This window comes from Octopus bimaculoides, chromosome 20 (genome assembly GCF_046866305.1).
Source record: "Octopus bimaculoides isolate indiv1 chromosome 20, ASM4686630v1, whole genome shotgun sequence".
Classification (NCBI taxonomy): Eukaryota; Metazoa; Mollusca; class Cephalopoda; order Octopoda; family Octopodidae; genus Octopus; species Octopus bimaculoides.
Window position 1 is genome coordinate 28,866,129 of NC_142947.1, and position 22,647 is coordinate 28,888,775.

General features: G+C 37.2%; 1 protein-coding gene across 2 annotated transcripts; it reads left to right on the forward strand.

Moving 5' to 3' along the window:
• The first annotated feature begins 5,780 nt into the window (after positions 1 to 5,780).
• Positions 5,781 to 21,731, forward strand: LOC106882374 (sorting nexin-20). 2 transcript variants are annotated; one of them, XM_014933033.3, is made up of 4 exons: positions 5,781 to 6,637; positions 7,154 to 7,671; positions 17,576 to 17,691; positions 19,805 to 21,731. In XM_014933033.3, the coding sequence occupies exons 2-4, from the start codon at positions 7,251 to 7,253 to the stop codon at positions 20,486 to 20,488; spliced, it is 1,221 nt and encodes a 406-aa protein (XP_014788519.1). In that variant the 5' UTR covers positions 5,781 to 6,637; positions 7,154 to 7,250; the 3' UTR covers positions 20,489 to 21,731. The 2 variants fall into 2 exon arrangements, with proteins under 2 accessions (XP_014788519.1, XP_014788518.1); XM_014933032.3 differs by lacking the exon at positions 5,781 to 6,637 and having other exon boundaries at positions 6,640 to 7,671.
• The last annotated feature ends 916 nt before the right edge of the window (positions 21,732 to 22,647 follow it).

The window sequence follows — 22,647 nt, forward strand, 5'->3', positions numbered from 1 at the left end:
AGTTGGGAGGGAATTTCACAATACTGATGTTTGACAATTTTCCGGAACCTCCATATCCGAAAACAGGGATTTTTGGCAAAAAACATTTTTTAAATAAACAAATTTCGGAGAAAATGGGTCGGGGGGGGGGGGGGGGGCGGAAGTCTTTCCCTTTGACATCATCATTCCATAAAATTTGTTTATGGGGAGAAAAATATTGAAAAATATCAGTAGATGTGTGAATGAGAAAGAAACGAGGAGGGAGGTTTTGGGATGTGCTAGAAACAGCAGCCAGATCTCACTTAAATCACACATTTTCCTCTGAAATTATTAACAATTTTTTTCAAACTGAAAATGTTTCTCTCATGGGTTTTAAGCGTGTACTCTTTTACTTGTTTAAGTCGACTGCGGCCATGCTGGAGCACCACCTTTAGTCGAGCAAATCGACCCCAGGACTTATTCTATCGGTCTCTTTTGCCGAACCGCTAAGTTATGGGGACGTAAACATACCAGCATCAGTTGTCAAGCGATGTTAGGGTGACAAACACAAACACACACATATATATATATGTATATATATATATATATATATATGTATATATATATATATATATATATATATATATATATATATATATATACAGCGGGCTTCTTTCAGTTTCTGTCTACCAAATCCACTCACAAGGTTTTGGTTGGCCCGAGGCTATAAGTAGAAGACACTTGCCCAAGGTGCTACGCAGTAGGACTGAACCCAGAACCATGTGGTTGGTAAGCAAGCTACTTTATTTCATTCAATTTTCCATAAAGGCAGTACACAGAGAGTAGCTACGGGCTGGACAAACACATTAATGAGATGAGATGAATGATGATTAATATGGTATTAATGGGAGAAGACAGGAGCCGCCCGCCGAAGTCTGCTTCTCTAAATCATTGTTCTTTTATAAATTTACACATAAATTTACAATTTGAGGCTATAAACCTCTTACTTTACAATTTCAATTTATCATGTCTTTGAAATGAGGCACTTGCCTCTTACACTTTTCTTTTTATGGGCCACAAGCCCTTTCAATATGAGGCACTCGTCCTCTTACATTTTACCACCCGACCAGACTCCGTGCTTCACTTAAGCACTTCGCTGGTTCTTCATCGGGCACCTTCAGTAAAAAGCGGAATGCGTCTTTGAGGAAGGAATTCATCACCCTGCACAAGTCTGTCTCCCACACGACCTCCGCAGTCATCTGCGAAGGCCAGCTAGGGTCCTTGGTACAGGTGAGGATCCCTCTCGTCTGACCCTTCCTTGCAAACTTTTTAACAAAATTTTCAATGGCCCCTCCCTTGTGGAAGAGGACTACAAATTTCTCCTCCTCATAGGGCGAGGCCTCAGGTTCTACTGTCGGCGGCACAATTCCCACCGACAACCCTTCCTCCATTAGTGGCACAATTCCCACCAACGGAGCTTCGGGACACGCCGGCGGTACACTACCGGGCTCCGGCCGTGTTCCGTTCTTCTTTTTCTTCTTTTTTTTGGGGAGCACTGGAATAGGACGCACTTCTACCTTGGCAGAAGGTCCTCCTCCTCCCCCACAACTTTTGGTGAGCAACCATTGTTGCTCACCTTTCTTTTCTTCCCTTTCTTTGAGGAGGTTTCCACCTCCTCTCCCTCCACTGGGAGAGCGGAGTGAATAACATTTATTAACTATTCCAGGACCTTACTCTGGTCCTGGGGGCAGTCTTTCTTAATGTGACCAGGCTCCAGACACAGGTGACACTTGGGTGGACGTCCTTCAAGAATTACAGGATATCTGTGCCCAGCCATCATAAAAAAATCTGGAAATACCAGATCTTTGGCTGATTGGGTCCACATGGTCAAAACAGCTTTTGACCCAACCCAATCAGCCGATGGAAGTATTTTCACATTAAGGAGCTTGGCTCCGCTGCCACCCGGCCCCTGGTGGATTGTGTCCTCAATCCACTCAGGCTCAATACTGAGTGGCAGCCCACACACCCAAGCTCTTCCCACAGTATGTGGGAAGAGACAGAATTTTTTCCCCTTCTAAGGGCTGGCTCGCAAACTTGCGAGCCACCTCAGGGGTGTCAAATAGCAACCAAACCATCACATATTTTACACCCCTTGCCATAAACTTAATAGTTGGCAGATATTCTGCCAACTCTTTCTCAATGTCAACCCTGGGAAAGACCGTAATGGTGTCGAGTGACCTAGAGTAGTTCATAAAAGAAAGAGAAAGGAAAGACAACAGTTCAGAAAGAATAAATAAAATATAAAGTTCCAGGCAGAATAACAAATTTTCAGGCCACAATGGTACTCTGGCCACACAGCCACTCCAGCGCCTACACTTAGTAGCGAAAAGGAAAAAAAGGTTCAGACTGGGGATGTGAGTGGGTGACGAGAGTGAAAAAAATATTTTCAAAATTTTTTTCTTTTTTTTTATGAAAAGATGCCACCCGTCATTTTGAAGACTTTGGTGAAAAATCCCATCCAAACGGAGAAATTCCAACTTATGCGAGCCGTCTGATCTGAAACTCCTCTCCCCCTCCCCCTCCCAAAAAGTTTGCCTGCAAATTTCTTTGCAATCGTACTCTACATCGTTTGAAAGGTATTTGTATAAAATTTCATTAAAAAATACCAATTTTCCAGAAAGTTATGAGGGAGAAAATAGTGAGTCCTGTGAATTTTCCAAAACTCCTTTCCCCACCTCCTCGGAAAATTTTTTCCAACAAATCTTTACAATCAATCTACAGGATATAAAGGATTATTTGGTGAAAGTTTCGTTAAAAAGTATCCATTTTTCTGGAAGTTATGAGGCAACAAAGTCGATGGGGTATTAATCTGTAGTTATGCCTTTTTTCAATAAAAGTTAACGTTAACAGATTAACGTTATTTCGTTTTGGGATTTGGTTTGCAAGATTCTTTATATGAGTTCGTGTGTTGAAGCATATTCTGTTGTGTCTGGGGAGAGTCATTCTCTTTTAGTGCCATTACACACTCACCGGTAAAATTTCCACTTGTTTCTTTTTTATTTTTCTAAAGCTTTCATTGTGTCTTGCAACCTTTTCAATAGTTTTGACTGTCCGTTATTCATACTGTGTTCTTTTTGTTTGTTTGTGCGCATGTGTGTGGGTTAGTGTGTGTGTGTGTGTGCATACACATCCATGTATGTATGTATACATGTGTGCATGCATGTATGTATGTATGTGTGTGCATATGTATGTATGTATGTATGTATGTATGTACATTTGAATGTATGTTATGTGTTCTGCATATTCATGTGTTTGCGTGTCCGTGTTTGTGTGTTTTTATGTATGTGTGTGTGTGTGCGCGTGCGTGTGTGTGTGTGCATGTGTGTACCTCTGTCTCCTTGTGTGTGCATGTCTGAGTGTGTGTGTTTTGCAACTATGTACTGTGTTTGTATGTATGGATGTGTATCTCCATATGTGTGAACATGTGTCTCCATATACAGCAACTGAAGATGGCATTGTATTTAAATTGATGTAATGATTGCATTGTTCAATTAAATGGAGCTGCTTGAAACGGTCGTATTGCACTAATACTTGACATCCTGTTACTTATTTTGATTTTATTCACCTTACTTCGAGCTGTGCGGATAATACCAGATTGACTTGGTGCTTCAACTTAAGTACCTAATTTAATTGAATCTTAATTATTTCTTATATATATAGTCAATCTGAGAATATAGTGTCCTCTTTAGGGATTATAAAATCCAGAGATCAACTGGTGTTATCGATGATATATTGGGAGAATTCTCTCAATATAAAGGGATAAACAGTCTAATTTACATTTATTAATATAAGGAAATGGAGAAAAAATATTGTGGATACTTATTTTATTTGTATTACAAGAAGAATATAGCAAATAGTTTAATACAAATAAAATTTAAATAAACATACATAAACATAAAATAAGCATAAGAAGTGCCTATTCTTATGCTTATTTTATGTTAAAGTATGTTCATTTAAATTTTATTTGTATTAAACTATTTGCAGAGTTCTTATTGTGATACAAATAAAATAAGTATCCACAATATTTTTTCTTCATTTTCTTATATCGATATATATATATATATATATATCATGAACACATATGGTAAAATAAACACAAATTTTTACATTGTAACGTTTTTGACACTTCGCTGATTATTTTATATCATAGTGGTTAAATCTGAATAGATTTTTACCTTTTAAAATGAGTTTGATCAGACCCATATCAAACACTGCATGCTGTATGAATTTAAGAGGGACTCTTAAGCAATGGAAGCAGCAAGAAATATTTGTTCTATCTATGAAAATGAACATTTAAGTTTCCAGATGCCCCAATGATGGTTTGGCCAACTTCACTTGGGAAATTTTGCTCTTGCAGTTTACCCTCAATCTGGATGAAAAAGTTCTGTCAATATTGAGATCCTGAAAACTGGTTGAGGAAAATCCAAAGCAACCTGCACAAGAATGAGCAAAACGGTTCAATTTAAGTTGCATGTCAATCATAAAATTCCTTCATGTGTCTAAACTTGGTCAGTGGGTCCCTCATCATCTGACTACTCAGCTTAATCAAAGAATTGCCCTTCTCATTGAAGCATAGACTTTCTACCAAACCTTTGCAAAGTAGAATCATCACAAGTGATGAAAAGTGGGTTCTCTATAATCATATGCAATAGAAATGACAATGGTTAACCTGCAATGGAAAAGGAGAATCCATCCCCAAACCAGGACTACACTTGAAAAAAAGTTATGCTGTGTTTAGTGGGATATGAAGGGGGTTGATTATCATGAACTGTAAAACTAAAATGAAAGAGCAGTATTGCTGTCCATTAGAAGCATTGCACAAAAATTTTCAGAAAATGCACCCATCATTGGTTGGTTGTAAAGAGGCATTGCTCTTATACAATAAAGTAAGATCACATATTGTCCAAGTCACTGAGGAAAATATTATGGCACTGAATATGGAAGTTTTGCTTCATCCTCCTGACTCCCCTGACCTTCCTCCATCTGACAATCTTCTTTTCAAATCATTGCAACATTATTTCGGAAAAAAGCAATTTATTAATTGTGAAGAGGTTAAAAATGATATTCTGACTTTCTTTGCTTCAAAACTTGAAGAATTTTATGCCCAAGGGATCCATAATTTGCCCAAATTGATGCGATTAAGTTATCAATAATGAGGGAAAATATCTTGATTAAGTATATCAAGGATGACCAAAGAAGCATTTGTTTCTTTCCCAGCTTGAAATGTGATAGGATTTTCTTTCTGATCTAATATATATGTATGTATGTGTGTGTGAGTGGGTGGATGTATGTATGTACATATGTATGTGTATGCATGTGTGTATGTATTTATTTTTCTTTGAGTTTTATTAAATTCTTAAGAGAGTTAACTCTTTAGTGGCCATATCTAGCCAAAATATTCTACCTGCTTTATGTTCAAACTGGCCAGATTTTACCTCTCACACTTATCCTACAATGTCAACCTAAAAATAAGCTACTCCAGCATCAAAATCTTGAAACTACAAGACTATGCATGATTAATTCAAAACAATGTGAATAAATAAGCATTACTTTTGACAGAGTATCCTGAATGCTAAAGGGTTAAGGCTGGTCACTAATGAAGCAAGACTTTTTTTTAGCTAAGAAAGTTCCTGGTGCTTGTAAAATATGCGGTTTGTTGGTTCAGCTGTTGATGCTCACACCCAAGTATGTGCATCTATCCACCTAAGAAATTTCTGATGGAGAATTTTTGTGTGAATACATGTTGGTTCTGGTATGCTTTTGATGTATACATCAGAACAGTCCTTTCTGCAGATAGCATTGTAAATAGCCTTTGAAACTATACCATGCCTCAAGGGCAGGTAGTATCTCATAGATATTTTGGGGTAGCTGCTGATGAGGTGGGTGATATCCTCCACACTGGTATTGCAGAGCTGGCATTTTTTATCACAATGTGGAGGTTTGGTGGTATCTTTATCCCTATTGTTTATCAGGTATTTAGCAGCTATCTTCTGTTCCTGGACAACAAAGGCATATCCTTCTAAGTGGAATGTAATGTAACGATTATAAGTCCAGGAGAGGCTACTCTTCCTGTCAATGTTGTCCTGTAGCTCATGTTTTTGTATAGATTTATTGGTACATAGCTTAATGCACCTATGATAGTTACTAATGAGAATTCATAGTCAGGGTACAAGAGCTGTAAGCTCTGCATTAACTCATCATAAATGTTTTCTTGTTCCTGGACTTTTGATTGTACATTCACATCCGCGGGGCAGCTGACCTCTACAACAGTGCATGACTTTTATTCCCTGTCCCATTGAACATCAGGTCTATTATGTTTGCACCGAATTGCTGTTTTTATTGGAGTGTTCCATCTGTATTCCTTGTTTTAAAGGAGTGAATACCTACAGGTTCTGACATGCTTTTGATGTATAGGTCAGCGCAAACTTGCAGATAACGTTGTAAATAGTCTTTGTAAATGTACGTACGTATGTACAGACAGACAGATAGATAGATAGATATACAGACAAACAGAAACAGATGCAGATCAAGAAAGAGGCACGGAGGTGAGGGAGAATAGTAGAATTGCCATTGAGAGTTGTAAAGAATAGTGTTGAAATACTTAACGAAGAACAACAAGGTAAGACAACCTCGTATAATGTTTATTACTGACACTTCCGCTTTCTATTAACAGCTGTCTTACTATCTCTCATTCTCCCTTTTCATACTCTCTCTTTGTTTACTATTTACTCTTCTGTCACTCTCTTCCTTATTTTAAAATTTTATCTTTAGAAAAGTCTCTCAATCGTTTTCCCTTTCTCACACTCATTCCCCACATTTTCTTACTCCGTTTTTACCTTCTCTTTTTTCCTCTAACTCTTTTACATTTTATACTACCCACTTTATACTCATTATCTTTCATCAATTTTTCCCGTGTTCTGCTACTCTACTTCTCTCAATATCTCCCACGCACTCTGTTGCTCCACCCATCTTCATCAGTACCACCATCACTCCCTTCATCTTTATTTTCTCTATATTGATTTGCTATCCTCAATTTCCCTTCGCCTAATCGTTGCTGTCATTGCATAATCTCTCTCTCTCTCCTATTGTTCGTCGTCGTCTTTTCTCATTCAGCAATTCTTTTGACTTTATTTAGGCGTTCGTTCAGCCAGTCGGGATGAAGTCGGAAATCTTCATTTTACGGTGATGCGTATTATTACTACAATTATTATTCGTCGTCTTCACATGCACAGATGGCTTCTCTTTTAAGGAAATCATTTATCAACCAGTATCTAGATAAGGAAACTAATAAATCCGATTCAGAGAGGAGCAACAGCTTCATTGCGGCTACAGATGCTGATAGTGCTACAGGAAGATGTTTACCGCAACACTCGCCGTTTCGCTCTCATCTTGCGCCAACAATATCAATACCAACTTCATCACCGACTCAAACATCGCCAGTGCTGACCCCAAATGACAACCATCAAATGCGTTGGCATTGGTCACCCAACAGCCCCTGTCAAACAGTGAATGAACCATTATTCATGTCCGACCAAGAGGAACTAGCGTCCCTTGCAGACGAAATGGATGATGATAACTTCGCGAACCTGGGGACTTTGTCATTTTCAGAAGATGAAGAAGCTCGAAATTCTGCCACTGATATCGTCAAGACAGGTGCTTATCCATGCATATATACATATATGTACGTACGTAGACAAATGATACACATAGATTCGAACAAACCCACCCATCCACATATGCATGTGTTATCTGTCTACCTATGTGTTAGCGGGTGTGTGTATGTATGTGTATATTATATATATATATATATATATATATATATATATATATATATATATATATATATATACATACATACGTACATACACACACACACACAGATATACACACGTGCAGGTATATAAGTGTTTAAGCGAACATACCTGTATATTTTTATATTTGCGTATGTGCATTATGTAGGCATGCATGTAAATTATACAAAAGGATTTTCAAGTATAAAGTGAAAAAGCTCTCAATACTATACAGAATGTAAAATTGATAGTGCTATATGTAATACCTGTGTGTGTATGTGTATATACGCTTGAACGTGTATATACGCTTGAATGTGTATATATACAAAATGTTTCTTTTACGCCCGTAATAAGTTTTTCATTATATCTTTAGACATTTTGTTTAGAAATAGATTATTTTATGCACATATGTATTTATTTACATCTCTCTCTCTCTCTCTCTCTCCCTCACATATATACCTGTGTAGATAAATGCACAAAAATAACTTATATATCCTAAAAGAAATTTCTATACCTAATTGAGAAGTATCACTTCCGTAAAAGTATATTTCATACAATGTATGTATGCATGTACGTATGTATTAATGTGTGTGTGTGTGTGCGCGCGCACAAATAACGCATGCACAAATGTGTATTGATAAATGTATGTTTATATAAACATATATATATGTTTATATCTTTACGTTCTGAGTTCAAATTCCGCCGATGTCGACTTTGCCTTTCATCCTTTCGGGGTCGATAAATTAAGTACCAGTTGCGTATTGGGGTCGATCTAATCGACTGACCCCTGCTCCCCCCAAAATTTCGGGCCTTGTACCTCGAGTAGAAAAGGAGAAATGTATCTTTATATATGTCTGGTGTATGTGTGTTGTTCTATAAAAAGCTCTATATAGAATGTACGTTTACGTACACATACGTGCATACATAAAAAAAATCATACATACATATATACATGCATTTAACCTTGTTAACTTTTCTATCAACTTGTTTTTATTATAGTATTGCTAGTTCAATGTATGTAGTCAAGACAGGAATGTATAAGTGCGTGTTCATTCTTTTGCCGAGATACTTTAGTGTTGATATCTTTCAATGTATTCCAAATCGGTAGTTTTTGCTTGGTTCTTGAAGAAATACATAACACCCTCAACGTCCACCTCTGTAAAACAAGCTAATGGAAAACATGCCACCAAAGAATCAAAATCAATACTATCGTCTAATATTGATACCATAACCATAGTTATCATTTTCTACCAGCATAATAACAGTAACTTCATTTGCTTCCAGGATGATGGATGAGGGGGAAAAGTTACACACGTCTAAATTGGGGTTTTACTTTGAAAAATCCAAATGAGAAAAAAAATCATGAAATATAAGTATGGATGGTATACAAATAATGAAAGATAATGATGCAACCTGATGCAGGAGGACTTCCATCTTGAGCCATTCAAAGGCCTCCACAGATATAAACTCACATTGAATGCCAAGGGCAAGATCCCTTTGCAAATGCTGTTGTTAAACTTAGAGCAGTGTCATCTACTCTTGCCATGATTCACCACTTACACTAACTCTTCAAAGTATTTATTCTAAGAGAGCACCTCCTTTCTCTGTCCTTATTCTCCTTTTCACGTGAAACCAGAAGGCTCTACCAAAGAGCAAAGTCTCTGTCCTGAGACCTTTCAACCTTGTCCACCACTCAACTTCTTTCACTATAGTCACCAGACAAAAGAAAATTGGCTTCCCTGCCCAGTTAAAGGAATCATCACAATGGACTCTGCTCATAGCCTGATCCACCCAACATGCAACAGCATCTGTTCAGTACAATTCCAAAAGTCATCAATGACCAGACATTGCGTGCAGAATGGTTTTGTTGCTCTGTGTGAAAACAGGTCTGCCTATAGAGTTGATCTTGAACTGATATAGCCTCTTGCCAGCACTGGCAAGCTAAGGACTTCTAGAAGTTATCCATGAGCCCTTGAACCAATTCATTTTTATCAATACTCAGAGCTTCTTCAAGAGTGTTTTTACTCTTCCCCACTACTAATTCTCTATAAATTGCTGGAGTGGAACATCCACCAATCCTGTTGCCCAGGTGACAGAGGGCTGAGTGCCCGACTTCATTATAAACGTCAGGTGCCCAGATTCACCTTTGGCTACAGCTCCATATGGAAAGATATGCCTCATGGACTGTGACCATATCTATTCATTATCTAGGAACCCATGTTGGTGGCGCAACCTCAGTGTCTACAAATCAGCAGCCATTGCATGCCTAGCCTGCCAGATTGAGGGTGCTGACGAGTGGAATACATCCTTTCTAGAAGTTGAATAGCAGATGTTCCAATCGAATCACATAATAATTGGAGCAAGGCTTAATAGTCAGGTAAACAATACTGGAGGCGCTAATAATTTCTTATATAGGCACAAGGCTAGAAATTTAAGGGGAGGGTGTAATTGACTTGGATAAGGTTAACACATTTCACACAATTCTACCATTGATACTCAATGCAAGGTAGGCTTTGCTGTTGGTCTGAAAACTGAGCTATATCAAATGTTATACTTTGGAAATTTCTGCACCCTAACAGATAACAAGGCCACTCAACTATCATTACCATTTATCATCCATTTTTCCATTTTATCTGATGCTTGAACAAAGTTTACCAAATAACATTTCTTAGTAACTTCTTACTTAGACTCAAGACCAGAAATTTGGTGGGAATGTATCGTTGATTACATTAATCCCAGTAATTAACTGGTACTTTAATTTATCAATCATGGAAGATCAAAAGCCACAGGTTAACCTCAACAGGATTTGAACTCTGAAAGGACCATAACTAAAACCCTCTTGGTTGTACGTCCAATGGTCTAAAAATCTAAAAGTACTGACAATTCATTAAATAATCATGTAGATTGATGGAAAGAATCAAAGGGTTTAGATTATCTGCATTTGATATCTCTGTTTTGAGTTCATATTCTGCTTTAGTTATCTATGTTTTATGTCTCCCACCTACCTATGAGGGTATTGATGAAATATGTACCAGTAATATATTAGTACCCAATTCAATAGATCATACCCGTCTCCTTCCAAGATTGGCAATGTGCCAAATCAAAGGAAACTTTTATTAAATTGCAGCAACAACCATACAGTATCAGTGTCCCAGGCCCTTTCTGTTCCTGAGTATAGAGCCACAAACACTTTTTATTGGTTTTTATCTAGAGGAAGGGGTCTTATTTATTACTTTTGGTAAATCATGAACCTCACATTTTATTTCCCCACCTCCAGTACCTCCAATAAAAATTAGAATAAGAAAAGCAAACAAAACAAAACATAACCTACCTATCTATCTACATACATGTATGCATATATACTTACTAACTTATACTGTACTGGAGTTGATTCCTTCATCTCTGTTGTTCTTCAGCTGTGATAAATCAAAGGCATTCCAGCCATGATCAACTTGTCAAAAACAAGGGATAGTCTGTGCAACTTCGGCAATCTCACACAATTTTTTGAATAGTTATTTTTAGTTTTGTTATTGATATTTACACCTTTTATGATATAAATAAGCAAAAGATATACACACAATAGTAAGGAAAACACTTGCCTTATCAGCCTCAATACATTACTGGTACATACTGAATCTACAACACAGTCACTTGAATAGCTATAAAGAGCAACCAGATCTTTCTTGAATCATACTCCACTGACTTAAAAAAAAAAAAAAACAAGGATACATTAAAGATAACGTGGTACTATATACTCCTAAAAAGGCTGGTCATGACAGGAATGTATTTGATCATAGATCTGTCAAACAGAGTCGTCCTAGAGCTACACAACAACTGTGGCATCATTTGACAGAACATAGAATGAAACTAAATACAGCAGGGCATTTGCTTTCACATTTTCCACACATTGGTTATAAGATTAATTGTTGATATTTGTGGGCTGCCAGTCAAGAATTGAAGTTTCAATTGACTAAACACTCACCCAACAAACATTTCAAACTTTTTGTCTGTATTGCACATCAATATTTTTTGCTTGGCAGAATTTTTTTAAACATCAGATAAACTAATTTGCTGTATTTAGTTACAGTAATTAATAATTTTGCTATGGTTGATTTTGTCTTTCATATTTCTGGAGTTGATTGGCATGAATTTGGTAAATACACCACATATGTGCTGTCCTGTCACTTTGCCTTCTCATTAGTGGTCTTTAGATTCCCAAAGTTAACTTTTCTCATGCTTATTACTTCTATTCATGCCTTCTTGACTCACTCGTTTTTCTTCCTTTCATCCATTATATAGTGCCCACCCCCATTCAAGACTCACATTAATCACTTTTTTGCAGTCCCTCTTCCCTAAAAGATTTTCTCTTAGGAATTTCTGCCTGGCTTATGTTTTCCCAGTAGTTGTTAAACAGGTTCAATTGCATCAATCTCACTGGTTGGCTCTGTAAACACTATGGTCACCAGCCACTTCATCCACATCTAACCATTTAAAAGAAGTCCCAGCTCGACATAGGGTCGGGGCTGGGGATCTTTATCCTCCCTTAAACTTTGTGATTGGTTAAATCAGTAAAGTCAGATTTGATAATATAAGAATCAGTAATGTACTAGATCAGTGCAATTGAGTTCAAAATGCCTTGTACTCTACTCTCTTTTATTCTTTTACTTGTTTCAGTTATTTGACTGCGGCCATGTTGGAGCACCGCCTTTAGTCGAACAAATCGACCCCAGGACTTATTCTTTGTAAGCCTAGTACTTATTCTATCGGTCTCTTTTGCTGAACTGCTAAGTTAGGGGACGTAAACACACCAGTATCAGTTGTCAAGCAATGTTGGGGGGGGGGGGCAAACAAAGACACACAAACATATACACACACGTATATATATATACATATATATGATGGGCTTCTTTCAGTTTCCGTCTACCAAATCCACTCACAAGGCTTTGGTCGGCCCAAGGCTATAGTAGAAGACACTTGCCCAAGGTGCCACGCAGTGGGACTGAACCCGGAACCAGGTGGTTGGTAAGCAAGCTACTTACCACACAGCCACTCCTGCACCTAGTAGACATTTAGTTACAAACTTTTATGTTCTTAGTTCAAATTCAATTGAGGTCAACTTTGCCTTTCACCCTCCTAGAGTTGATAAAATTCAATACCACTCAAGAACTGGATCAAAAAGATCTTAGAAGGGAATGAACTCTTTGCAAAAAAAGCACCCATGATCAATTTTAGTTCCTCCTAAACTTGGTAGATAGAAGTGAGGGAATTATCTCTGAAAGCTGTTTCTGTCTCTTAACTATAAAAGAATATACAGTGGTTATGTGGTTAAGGCAGAGGTCTACTAAAAACACTACTTGTCATTGTTGCTTAGCCCTATAATCAAAGGTACTCATTATGACCATCCTACCACTTTCCCATGCATAGTGTATCTTTAATATTATATAAATTATTTACAGTTGACAGATATTTGTCCTCATCTTGTTTGTTATTAACACAACATTTCGGCTGATATACTCTCCAGCCTTCATCAGGTGTCTTGGAGAAATTTCGAACCTGGGTTCTCATTCCTTAGGTATTTCTCGATGTTATTATTATTATTATTCAGGTCACTGCCTGGAAATTAAACTCAGAATTTTGGGGTTAGTAGCCTGCGCTCTTAACCACTATGCCATGTGGTATGGTGGTTAAGAGCGCTGGCTACTAACCCCAAGATTCTGAGTTTGATTCCAGGCAGTGACCTGAATAATAACAACAACATCGAAAAATACCTTAGGAATGAGAATCCAGGTTCGAAATTTCCCCAAGACACCTGATGAAGGCTGGAGGGTATATCAGCGAAATGTTGTGTTAACAATAAACAAGATGAGGACAAATATCCGTCAATTGTAAATAATGTACATAATTCCTCCTCTCTTAAATATAGAACTGTATTATTTAAATTGTCTTTACATTTTTAAGACAAAAGAGCATAGTTTGAAGATTTGAATAAAATCAAGTCACCATGTAGATACTTCCTTGTCATTTTCAAATCTTTTTAGCTATTACTGTTTACCGTTGGGCAAGACACATCTTTCTGTTCCTAGTTTGCCTGATTGATAAAAACAAGTTGGAAGGGCATGCAGCTTAATTACTAACCCAACTCATGCAAGTAAAGAAAAATGAGGGCAAATATAAAAAATGGAGTGGGCAAGTGTTAACAATAATAGTTATAAAAGAAAAATTAACTGAGCACATGGGTGCAAGGGGAATAAGAAGTTTGTTTCTTGGCAAACATAATTCCGGATACACTCCCACTTCATGGCTCCTTGCACAATTGCCTTCTACCAAAGTCTCATGAATAGAATTTGGTACATGCAAACTGTGGTTCTGGGTTTCATCCTACAGCATGGCACTTTAAGCAAGTGTCTTCTCCTAGAGATTCAAGTTGCCCTCTGAGTGAAATTTGGTCAATGGAAACTACAAATGCTTGTTAGGTATATATTTGTTTTACATATTTTCCCATGCCAGTAAGATTTGGATGATTATTTATTACTGGGGCATTATTACAGCCATTTCCCTTTCCTGTCAGTCACCTATATCTGTTTTCCAAGTAAAGAATTTTTCATTTCTCAAAAGTAGAGCTGCAGGATGATTTATGTCAATATAATTTCAATTTTGTTGGAGTGAATATAAGTGAAATAATACCAAGGATTGGACTGTGTGAGTGGGCAGGGGAAAATTCCATAAGATTATGAGGGGAAATGGTTAGATGGGATTGAGGTAATGGAAGGTGAGAGGTATAAGAGTGGTTCAAGAGGAGGGTTGTTGAATATGCGAGGATATTGGGAGTGAGAGGAGATGAAAGAGGTGTTAAGGATGGAATATAGCAGAGAAGAGTGAAAATGGCTGGAGGAATATATAATGAGGCAAGGAAGTGGCTCTGGGGTGGGAGGAAAGAGGAAGGTAATGAAAGGGAGGGGGAATGTCTATAGTATGTGCCTATTTTTCTCTCTAGATGGCTGCCGGATAATATCAGAGATAAAGAGGTGATAAGTGTTAGGGAATGAGATGTGAAGGAAGATTGACAAGGCTGTGGGGCACAACTTCACATGTACACACATTTACCAAGGTGGTTTTATGATATTGATTTGTGTTGTGATGGACAGGTTTTCTCAAGTGCAGCAAGGTGCCAGATATCTCATTCCTTAGTCATTTCCGCCTTAAGGCTCAGCATCTTGAGATCAGCTCTCAATACTTTTCCCATGTCTTCATGGATTTCCGTCTTCCACAAGTTCCATCCACTTTGAGTGACTTTATGCAACTATCCTTGTCCATATGCATCACAAGACCAAATCAATGCAGTTTTCTTTCTTGCATTTAATTCCTCTTATACCTGACTTTTCTCTCAATATACTAGCACTGTCATACATGTACACTGACATTGCACGTCTAAAGGAGCATACTAGTTTCATCTCTCTCTAGTCTTCACATATCTAGTGCACTCAGGGCCCACATCTCAATACCATATAACATAATTCGTACACAAGCATCATACAATCATTCTTTCACTTGGAGAGTGAGAGACCCTTAGTTGCCAACAGCACTAAAAGTTCTCTGAATTTTTTTCCATCCTATTCTTAATCTAGTAATTACACTTTTGGAACATCCTTCTCCACTGTTACTTAGACCACCTAGGTAATAAAAATTATCTACACCCTCTAAAGATCTTCTGGGGCATATGAGGAAATCATGCATTTTCTACACACAAACACTTTCTCTCAAAGTTCATGTGGTTCTACAGCACCTCTTTTATCCATAGGCCCTTTGATTTCAAGTTTTGCTTCCATACCTATAATTTCTTTTCTAGTCAGTTTCAGATTCTTCTATGAGAGCAAGATCATCAGCATATAGTAGTTCTCATGGGAATCCAGACTTAAATTCCTCTGTTATGGCCTGGAGGACAATGGTGAAGAGGGAGGGGCTGAGAACTGAGCCTTGGTGAACTCCTACCTGTACACTAAATTCATCACTACAAATGTCTAACTCTTAACTTATTCCTGTACAACTTTCACAATCCTAACATCCTCAGAGACCACCATATCACTGAGTAAGGTACTCTCTTGAAGTTTTTTTTTGCAGATCAACAAATGACAAGTATAACAGGTTATTCTTAGCTAAATTCTTCTCTTGCAGTTGCTTGACTATGAAGATAGTGTCAGAAGTCCTTCTCTCCTGCACAAAGCCAAACTCATTTAATCTAGCACAACTTTCATCACCTGGTCCAGCAATTTGATATCTCTACTTCTATCTAAGGCATCTCCCTTACTCTTGTAGCAGATGACAATGATGCTGCTATTTCAGTCATTGGTGGGTAGTCATGCCTTCCTGAATAACTTTATTAACTATACAGGTGACTAGACTGTATCCTACACCACCAGATATTTTAAGCAGTAACTCCTGATGGACCAGGGGCTTTCTGTCTTCATATCTTTAATTGCCTTACTTATCACACTGCTGTCAATTAGGGTATCTGGTGCTTCTGTTGATTTCACATAGAGGAGACACCCTTTCTTTCTCCACATTTAATAGGCTTTCATTTCTGAATCACTAAGTGCAAGCATATCATTATCCATTCATACACACTGTCAGTAGTCCTGAACACCTCAAGTCGCTGATCTTCATACTGTAAGACAATGGCAAACCCTTTCTTTCTGCTCCTGCCCTAGCCAGATAAACCTGTTACCAAGTTTCCCTTTTAGCTACCTGATATGGTTTTTTTTGCTACCTCCAACTTTCCACTTTTTCCAGACCCATTTCTTCTTTTTTGTGGCCCTATCAACCTCACTATTCCACCACCGTGCCACCCTTAGTCTGGCAGCAGATTTGCTGCAGCCACAGATTGTCATCCATATTAGGTTATTCTATAAGAACTTCCAAGTTGTCTTCTCTGTTATGTCTTTATCTCTTCCTCTTTTTCATCAAATGTTTCATTTAGAACATCACTAAAACTCTAGCTTGAAAGATCCTTCAGCTTCCAGAACCTTTTCCATATTGGTTTATCTCTCTAGGCCCTTCTAGCCATAAGTCACTAACCACTAACCTATGAAGAGTTGTACATTCTTCTCCCGAGAAGGACTTTGCATCTGTTTCTGGTGAGAATGTAGTCAATCTCGCTTGTGTACTCACCAGATTGATAGGTGATCAGATGGCTGGCAGGTTTCCTGAAATCAGTATTGCAAATCAAGCAAGTCATTTGCATCAGAAAACTCCAGCAGCCTTGTTCCCTCATTTCTAGAACCAAGGCTGTAACTGCCATGAAATCTATCAAAGAGCTTCCCAACATGACCACTGAAGTGAATGATAATGTTGTCTTTTGTTGAAGAACAAAACCAGTTATCTGAGGTTTTAAGGAATAGTTCTATTAATCTCCTGTTTGAGTGTTTAAGTTACTGGATTTCTGGATCAGTAGTAGCTGAGCCCTAAGTTAACCCTGGTTGAACAGGCATACAAAATGATCAAGGGAGTTACAGCTAATATCATTGTCATTTTGTAATCTTCCCTTTTCAAGGTAGTAGAGTGTGATTTGAGGAAATTTGGTTCCTAGTAAGTCAAATGACTATGCAAATTCCCTCATGGCTTAGTTTGAGTACTGTATGTTTTCTAATTACATCTAACTTTGCTTGCCCTTCTTACCAAATATTACTTTGCAGTACTACTCTATTTTAGCCAATACTATAGATATGATGTTTTGTAGGGAATTACACTCCAAATACCACCTTCCTTTACAGAACCAGCATCTTATCCAGATCGAGTACCATTTGATGGGCAATATTATGGAAATGAGCGAGTCAATTTTGAAGTGACTTCAGCTGATAAAGTCAAACAGGGACGTTCCTCATTTGTGGTAAGTTAGCCCTTTTTTGTCATTGATATTTCTCAACTTTTGACGTTTTATCTCCCTTTGGTTTTATTACTGGAGAATCCCTTGTAGTCAAGGAAGAATCCATCTGTTAGCAGAAGTATGTGATCTATGAGCTGGAATAGTATGTTGTCCATTAACGGTAACATACAGCTCTTATCCAAAGCTAAAGATGAATCTAACTTCGAGGTAAGAAAGACAACTGGTGGTGTCTTTTCTGACATTCACCAGCAACAATTGTGGTAATGTAGAATAAAAAGCTAATAATTGATTTTCTCATGATCAAATGCACCAATATAAAAACATCTGCATGTTCACTCAACATACTAAAAATAGCAGCTAAATTTCCTTTTGTTTCCTAGGTGGGATAGTGTAATTTGAAGGAAATTTGGCTGCTACTTCTAGCAGCCAAATTTCCTTCAAATTACAGTCTAGCAGGTCAGGTAACCTCCTAAAATTTTCCTTGTTAAAGCTTTGTAAGGTTGGTTATGTACAAGAACATAAAATGATTTGGTCAATGAAAATTGTGCAATTTCAGTCTATCAGCATCAGTGCTAACAGTATTATTGGGAATCCAAACTACTTAGAGACAACTTATCTAGGATAACTAGTACTGGAAGCTCAACTATTACCATGTACACACTTATCTCTATTTTCTGATACAATCATAGCAACTCTGAAGAACTTTTCTCCATTTCTGAAATATATTCAGAAGAATTTGCTAATTTTTTCCACTTAAAAGAAGTCCAGACTGCCAGTAGTCTAATAAAGATCATAAATACTCTTGAACAATTCATGATGGAAATTCAGTAGAATTAAAGAGCCCTGCTTAATGCTATACAATATAGTCTCATCCCTCTACATTTTAAATTCAAAATGTATCAAGGTTCAACATCATTTAATGTCTGTTTTCCATGCTGGCATGGGTTGATGGTTTGACTGAAAACTGGTAAACCAGGGAGCTGCACCAAGTTCTGATCTGATTTGGCAAAGTTTCTATGGCTGGATGCCCTTCCTAATGCCAACCACTCCAAGAGAGTAGTAGGTGTTTTTTCATGTGCTACTGGCACAGGTACCATTGACCTGACACCAGCATCAGCCACAACTACAGTCTCACTTGGCTTGACGGGTCTACACAAGCATGGTATATTGCCAAAGGTCTTGGTCACCTGTCACTGCTTCCATGAGGCCCAAAGCTCCAGCAGTGCTTTTTACATGCCAGTTAGATAGCACTGGCATCAGCCACAGCAACGGTCTCACTTGGTTTGACAGGTCTTCTCAAGCATGGTATATCTCCAAAGCTCTCGGTCACTTATCATTGCCTCTATGAGGCCCAACATTTGAAGATCGTGCTTCACCACCTTGTCCTATGATGTCCTGGGTCTACCTCATCTACAGGTTATAAGGTTGATAATACTTTTTAATGGTTCAATGCAGAGGAAGGACAACTCATGACCCCTTGTACAACTTGAGACTAATTGGAATAAGAAAGCCTCAGACTGAACTAGGCTCAAGCCACCCAAAGACCAGGTGGTAGGTCAAGTCAACTATCCCAAAACAGATACAGTCCTTGACAGGAGCTTTCACATTTCCTTTCAACCAAAGTAACTGGCACTCCATCAGTGAGGGTTCTAGTTGAGCCTGCTTGTGAAATTAACATGCAAGTGGCTGAGCATAGTTCTTAGGGAGATTCAGCATAACTCAGAATGTGACAAGGCTGGCCCTTTGAATTACAGGTACAACTCATTTTTGCCAGCTGAATTGGTTGGAGCAACATGAAATAAAGTGTCTTCCACAAGGACACAAAATGTCACCAGGAATTGAACTCTTGACCTTATAATCAAGAGCCAAGTACCCTAACCACTAACTCACATTCCTTCACTACTAAAGTATATACACAGTATTCACTAAGGTACCATGCAATGAGATTAAACTCAAAACTATATGATTGTATATATCTAATTGAGTAAGATAGACAATACCCCTCCCCTACAAAAACTGGCCTTGAGACTTAAGTAAGAACCTAATATTTTGCAAGGATGGCAGCAATGATTCAGATATTTGATAATTTAACTGCTTCTTTTTGTTTCAATTATAGATGTACACAGTGCTAATCAGCAAGAACTCTGGGATTGATAAAATGCCAACCATGATAGAGAAACGTTACTCTGATTTTGCAAAGCTTCACCACAGGTTGAAAAAGAAGATTCCCCATAAGATGGAAGACATTTTCTTCCCTAAAAAACTTCTAACAGGTAACTTCACTAGTGAGACAATTGCTCGTCGTAGCAGAGCATTCGAACAGTATCTCACTCACATTTTCTCTATTTCTGAAATACGATATTCAGAAGAATTTGCTAATTTTTTCTACCTAAAAGAACTGCAGACTGCCTATAGCCTAATAAATGACCATAAATACTCTCAAGCAATTCCTTTGATGGAAAAGTATCTTCCCATCCAAGAGAAGGTACATTCAGATGTTCACCCAGATGTCATGCTGACCTTATGTGCAATAGCTGCTTGTTACCATCAACTGGACCGACCTTATATGGCTCATCGGTATGCAGAGACAGCACTCAACTGCATGCAAAACTTTGACATTGTAGACAATACCATCTATGTTGCTCTTCTACAGCTCTCCATTCGGGTGTGCTGGACTTTAGGTAAAGACAAAAGGAATATGGAAGCACAACTTCAGAATCTCCACAAACAGGGTGTTGTTACAGAAAACACTTGCTCTTTAATGGACATAGTCAAATCACGAATTAGGAAAAGCTACTAGAAAAGAAAAATATCAAATTAAGTATAGATTAATTAAATTTCCCCTTTAAAATTTTATGCAGGAAAATGATTTGATTTTAAATTTAATTTAGCTTTGCTTTTTAAGCATTGAAGCCCCAAATGAAAAGATCTAACCAGCTTGCTCTATACAAGTATGTTCACTTATAAAAAAGAAACATTAAAATATAGAATGCAACTGAGTCATTCAAAACACCTGAAGAAAAATGTGAACAATAATACACAAATAAAAAAAAATAAAGTAAGTAAATAATACTGTTTGAATTTTGTTTCCTTAGCTGAGCTGGTTGTGCAAGTTGTCTATAGAGGAAGGAGCAGCAGATCCCTTCTACTGACTTAGCTGTGACTCAATGAATTACTTACTAGACTTACACAAATACAAACCCTACTGCTGCCAATGTATTGTGAACATTAGTGTACACAGTACTTTCCATGCCTTAAAAAAAAATTCATGCAAAAACCAAGTTTTTGTAAATAAATAAAAAACAGCACTCCATTTCAGAATTTTTTTGTTTATAATCTAGCCAGAGAAACTGGTGGTGATGGTGGTGGGGAGGGTGTCTTCTGATCAGAGACCTGATCAAATGTTTTCAACAGACTAGACTCCAGGTCGTTTACCAAATTTAATTAAAAAAGCATTAGTTGACCCAAAGCTATGATAGAAGACATTTGCTCAAGGTACTGTGCAGCGGGATTGCATTGAAACCATACAACTGCAGAGTGACTATAATCACACAATCATATCTACTTCCTATATAGTGAAATGTAAGAGATTTGTTTGGCTAGTTGATTGGAGTTTTATTTATTATTTTCTTTTTACCAGCAATGTTGAAACATGCAAATTTGAAGATGGTGAAGGTGAAAAATTGTTAGCCTGCTCACTGAAGGGTCAATAATTAATACCCTGTCACTGTACTGTGTATGTGTTGCTTGTAGACTCAGTAATAAGTCACTGTAGATAAAGAAAGTTCAGCACACCACAGGTATGAGGATAGTCTTGTAGTGATGGGTTAATAAAAAAAAAGTTAAAATTAAAATTTAAAAAAAAAATGTGGGAAAACCTGCCTGTCTAGCTAAAGCGAAATGTGTCTCAACTGCTTAATATTTGCCTGGGAGAAAAAGGAGATGCAAAAAAGGAGGAAAATCCAAATAAATCTGGGATAAACAGCAGTATGTTGCAAATATTCTGGTAAATGGTGTAAAATTAAATAAAAGGTCTCATGTAAGATGTGTTACAATTTTCTTTTTGTATGAAAAAAAAAAAAAAATCAATTTTCGACACTATAAAAAATACAAACACACCAACAAATTTGGCATTTCAAAAGAGTTAAGGCTTGTCTAGAAAACTGAATGTTGAGCCCAACCAGCCAAAGAATCAATAGTTCAAGACAACGAGAAAGTCACTACATGCTTCCTTGACCGGCTAGAAATAGTAGCCAAATCTGAAATTACATTAAGATCTGCACGTTTCCCATTCAAACTGACTAGAATCAGCCTCTCACACCTACCATACAATGTTATTCTAAAAATATACAATCATGTTATTGAAATCTCAAAACTACAAGATAATGCATGATAAATTCAAACCATTTGAATAAATAAGCATATGTCTGACAGAGTAATCTGAATTAAAAAGAATTTTTTAAAAAGACAGAAGAAAATACATCTAGACCTGAATAAACAAACATGAGAAAAAGACTATTAGTAGTTCATATTCCATTATTAGCACTGTTGTGTTTATAATCAAAATCTTATGCCAAACTTCAATTATGTTGTTCACTACGTAATGTTTGGACCCAATTAAAAAGATAAAAATCAAACACTAATTGGTTTGCAAAATAAATGAAATTACTATATTGAAAGAAATTTATTCCAAGTTATTATTTTTTTGCTGTATATACATACACTAGAAGTAAAATTAGAAAATAAAAATAATTTTTAGAAAAATTGTTATTAAAGCAATTGATATGCATGCCAAGTAGGTTGTACAAAAATATATATATATATATATATATATATATATATATACACATACACACACATACATATATATATATGTAGCACTTTAATTCCTTCATAATCCAAGTCCAGTGTCTACTTCACTTCCATTTATGTATACATACATTAAAAAAGAAAAAAATA

Bases quoted from the DNA above. Each gene is read 5' to 3' on its own strand.
- LOC106882374 (XM_014933033.3), top strand. From the start codon at position 7,251: ATGGCTTCTCTTTTAAGGAAATCATTTATCAACCAGTATCTAGATAAG. The intron at 7,672-17,575 runs GTGCTTATCCAT...CTTCCTTTACAG, and splicing joins CACTGATATCGTCAAGACAG to AACCAGCATCTTATCCAGAT. The intron at 17,692-19,804 runs GTAAGTTAGCCC...TTTCAATTATAG, and splicing joins AGGGACGTTCCTCATTTGTG to ATGTACACAGTGCTAATCAG.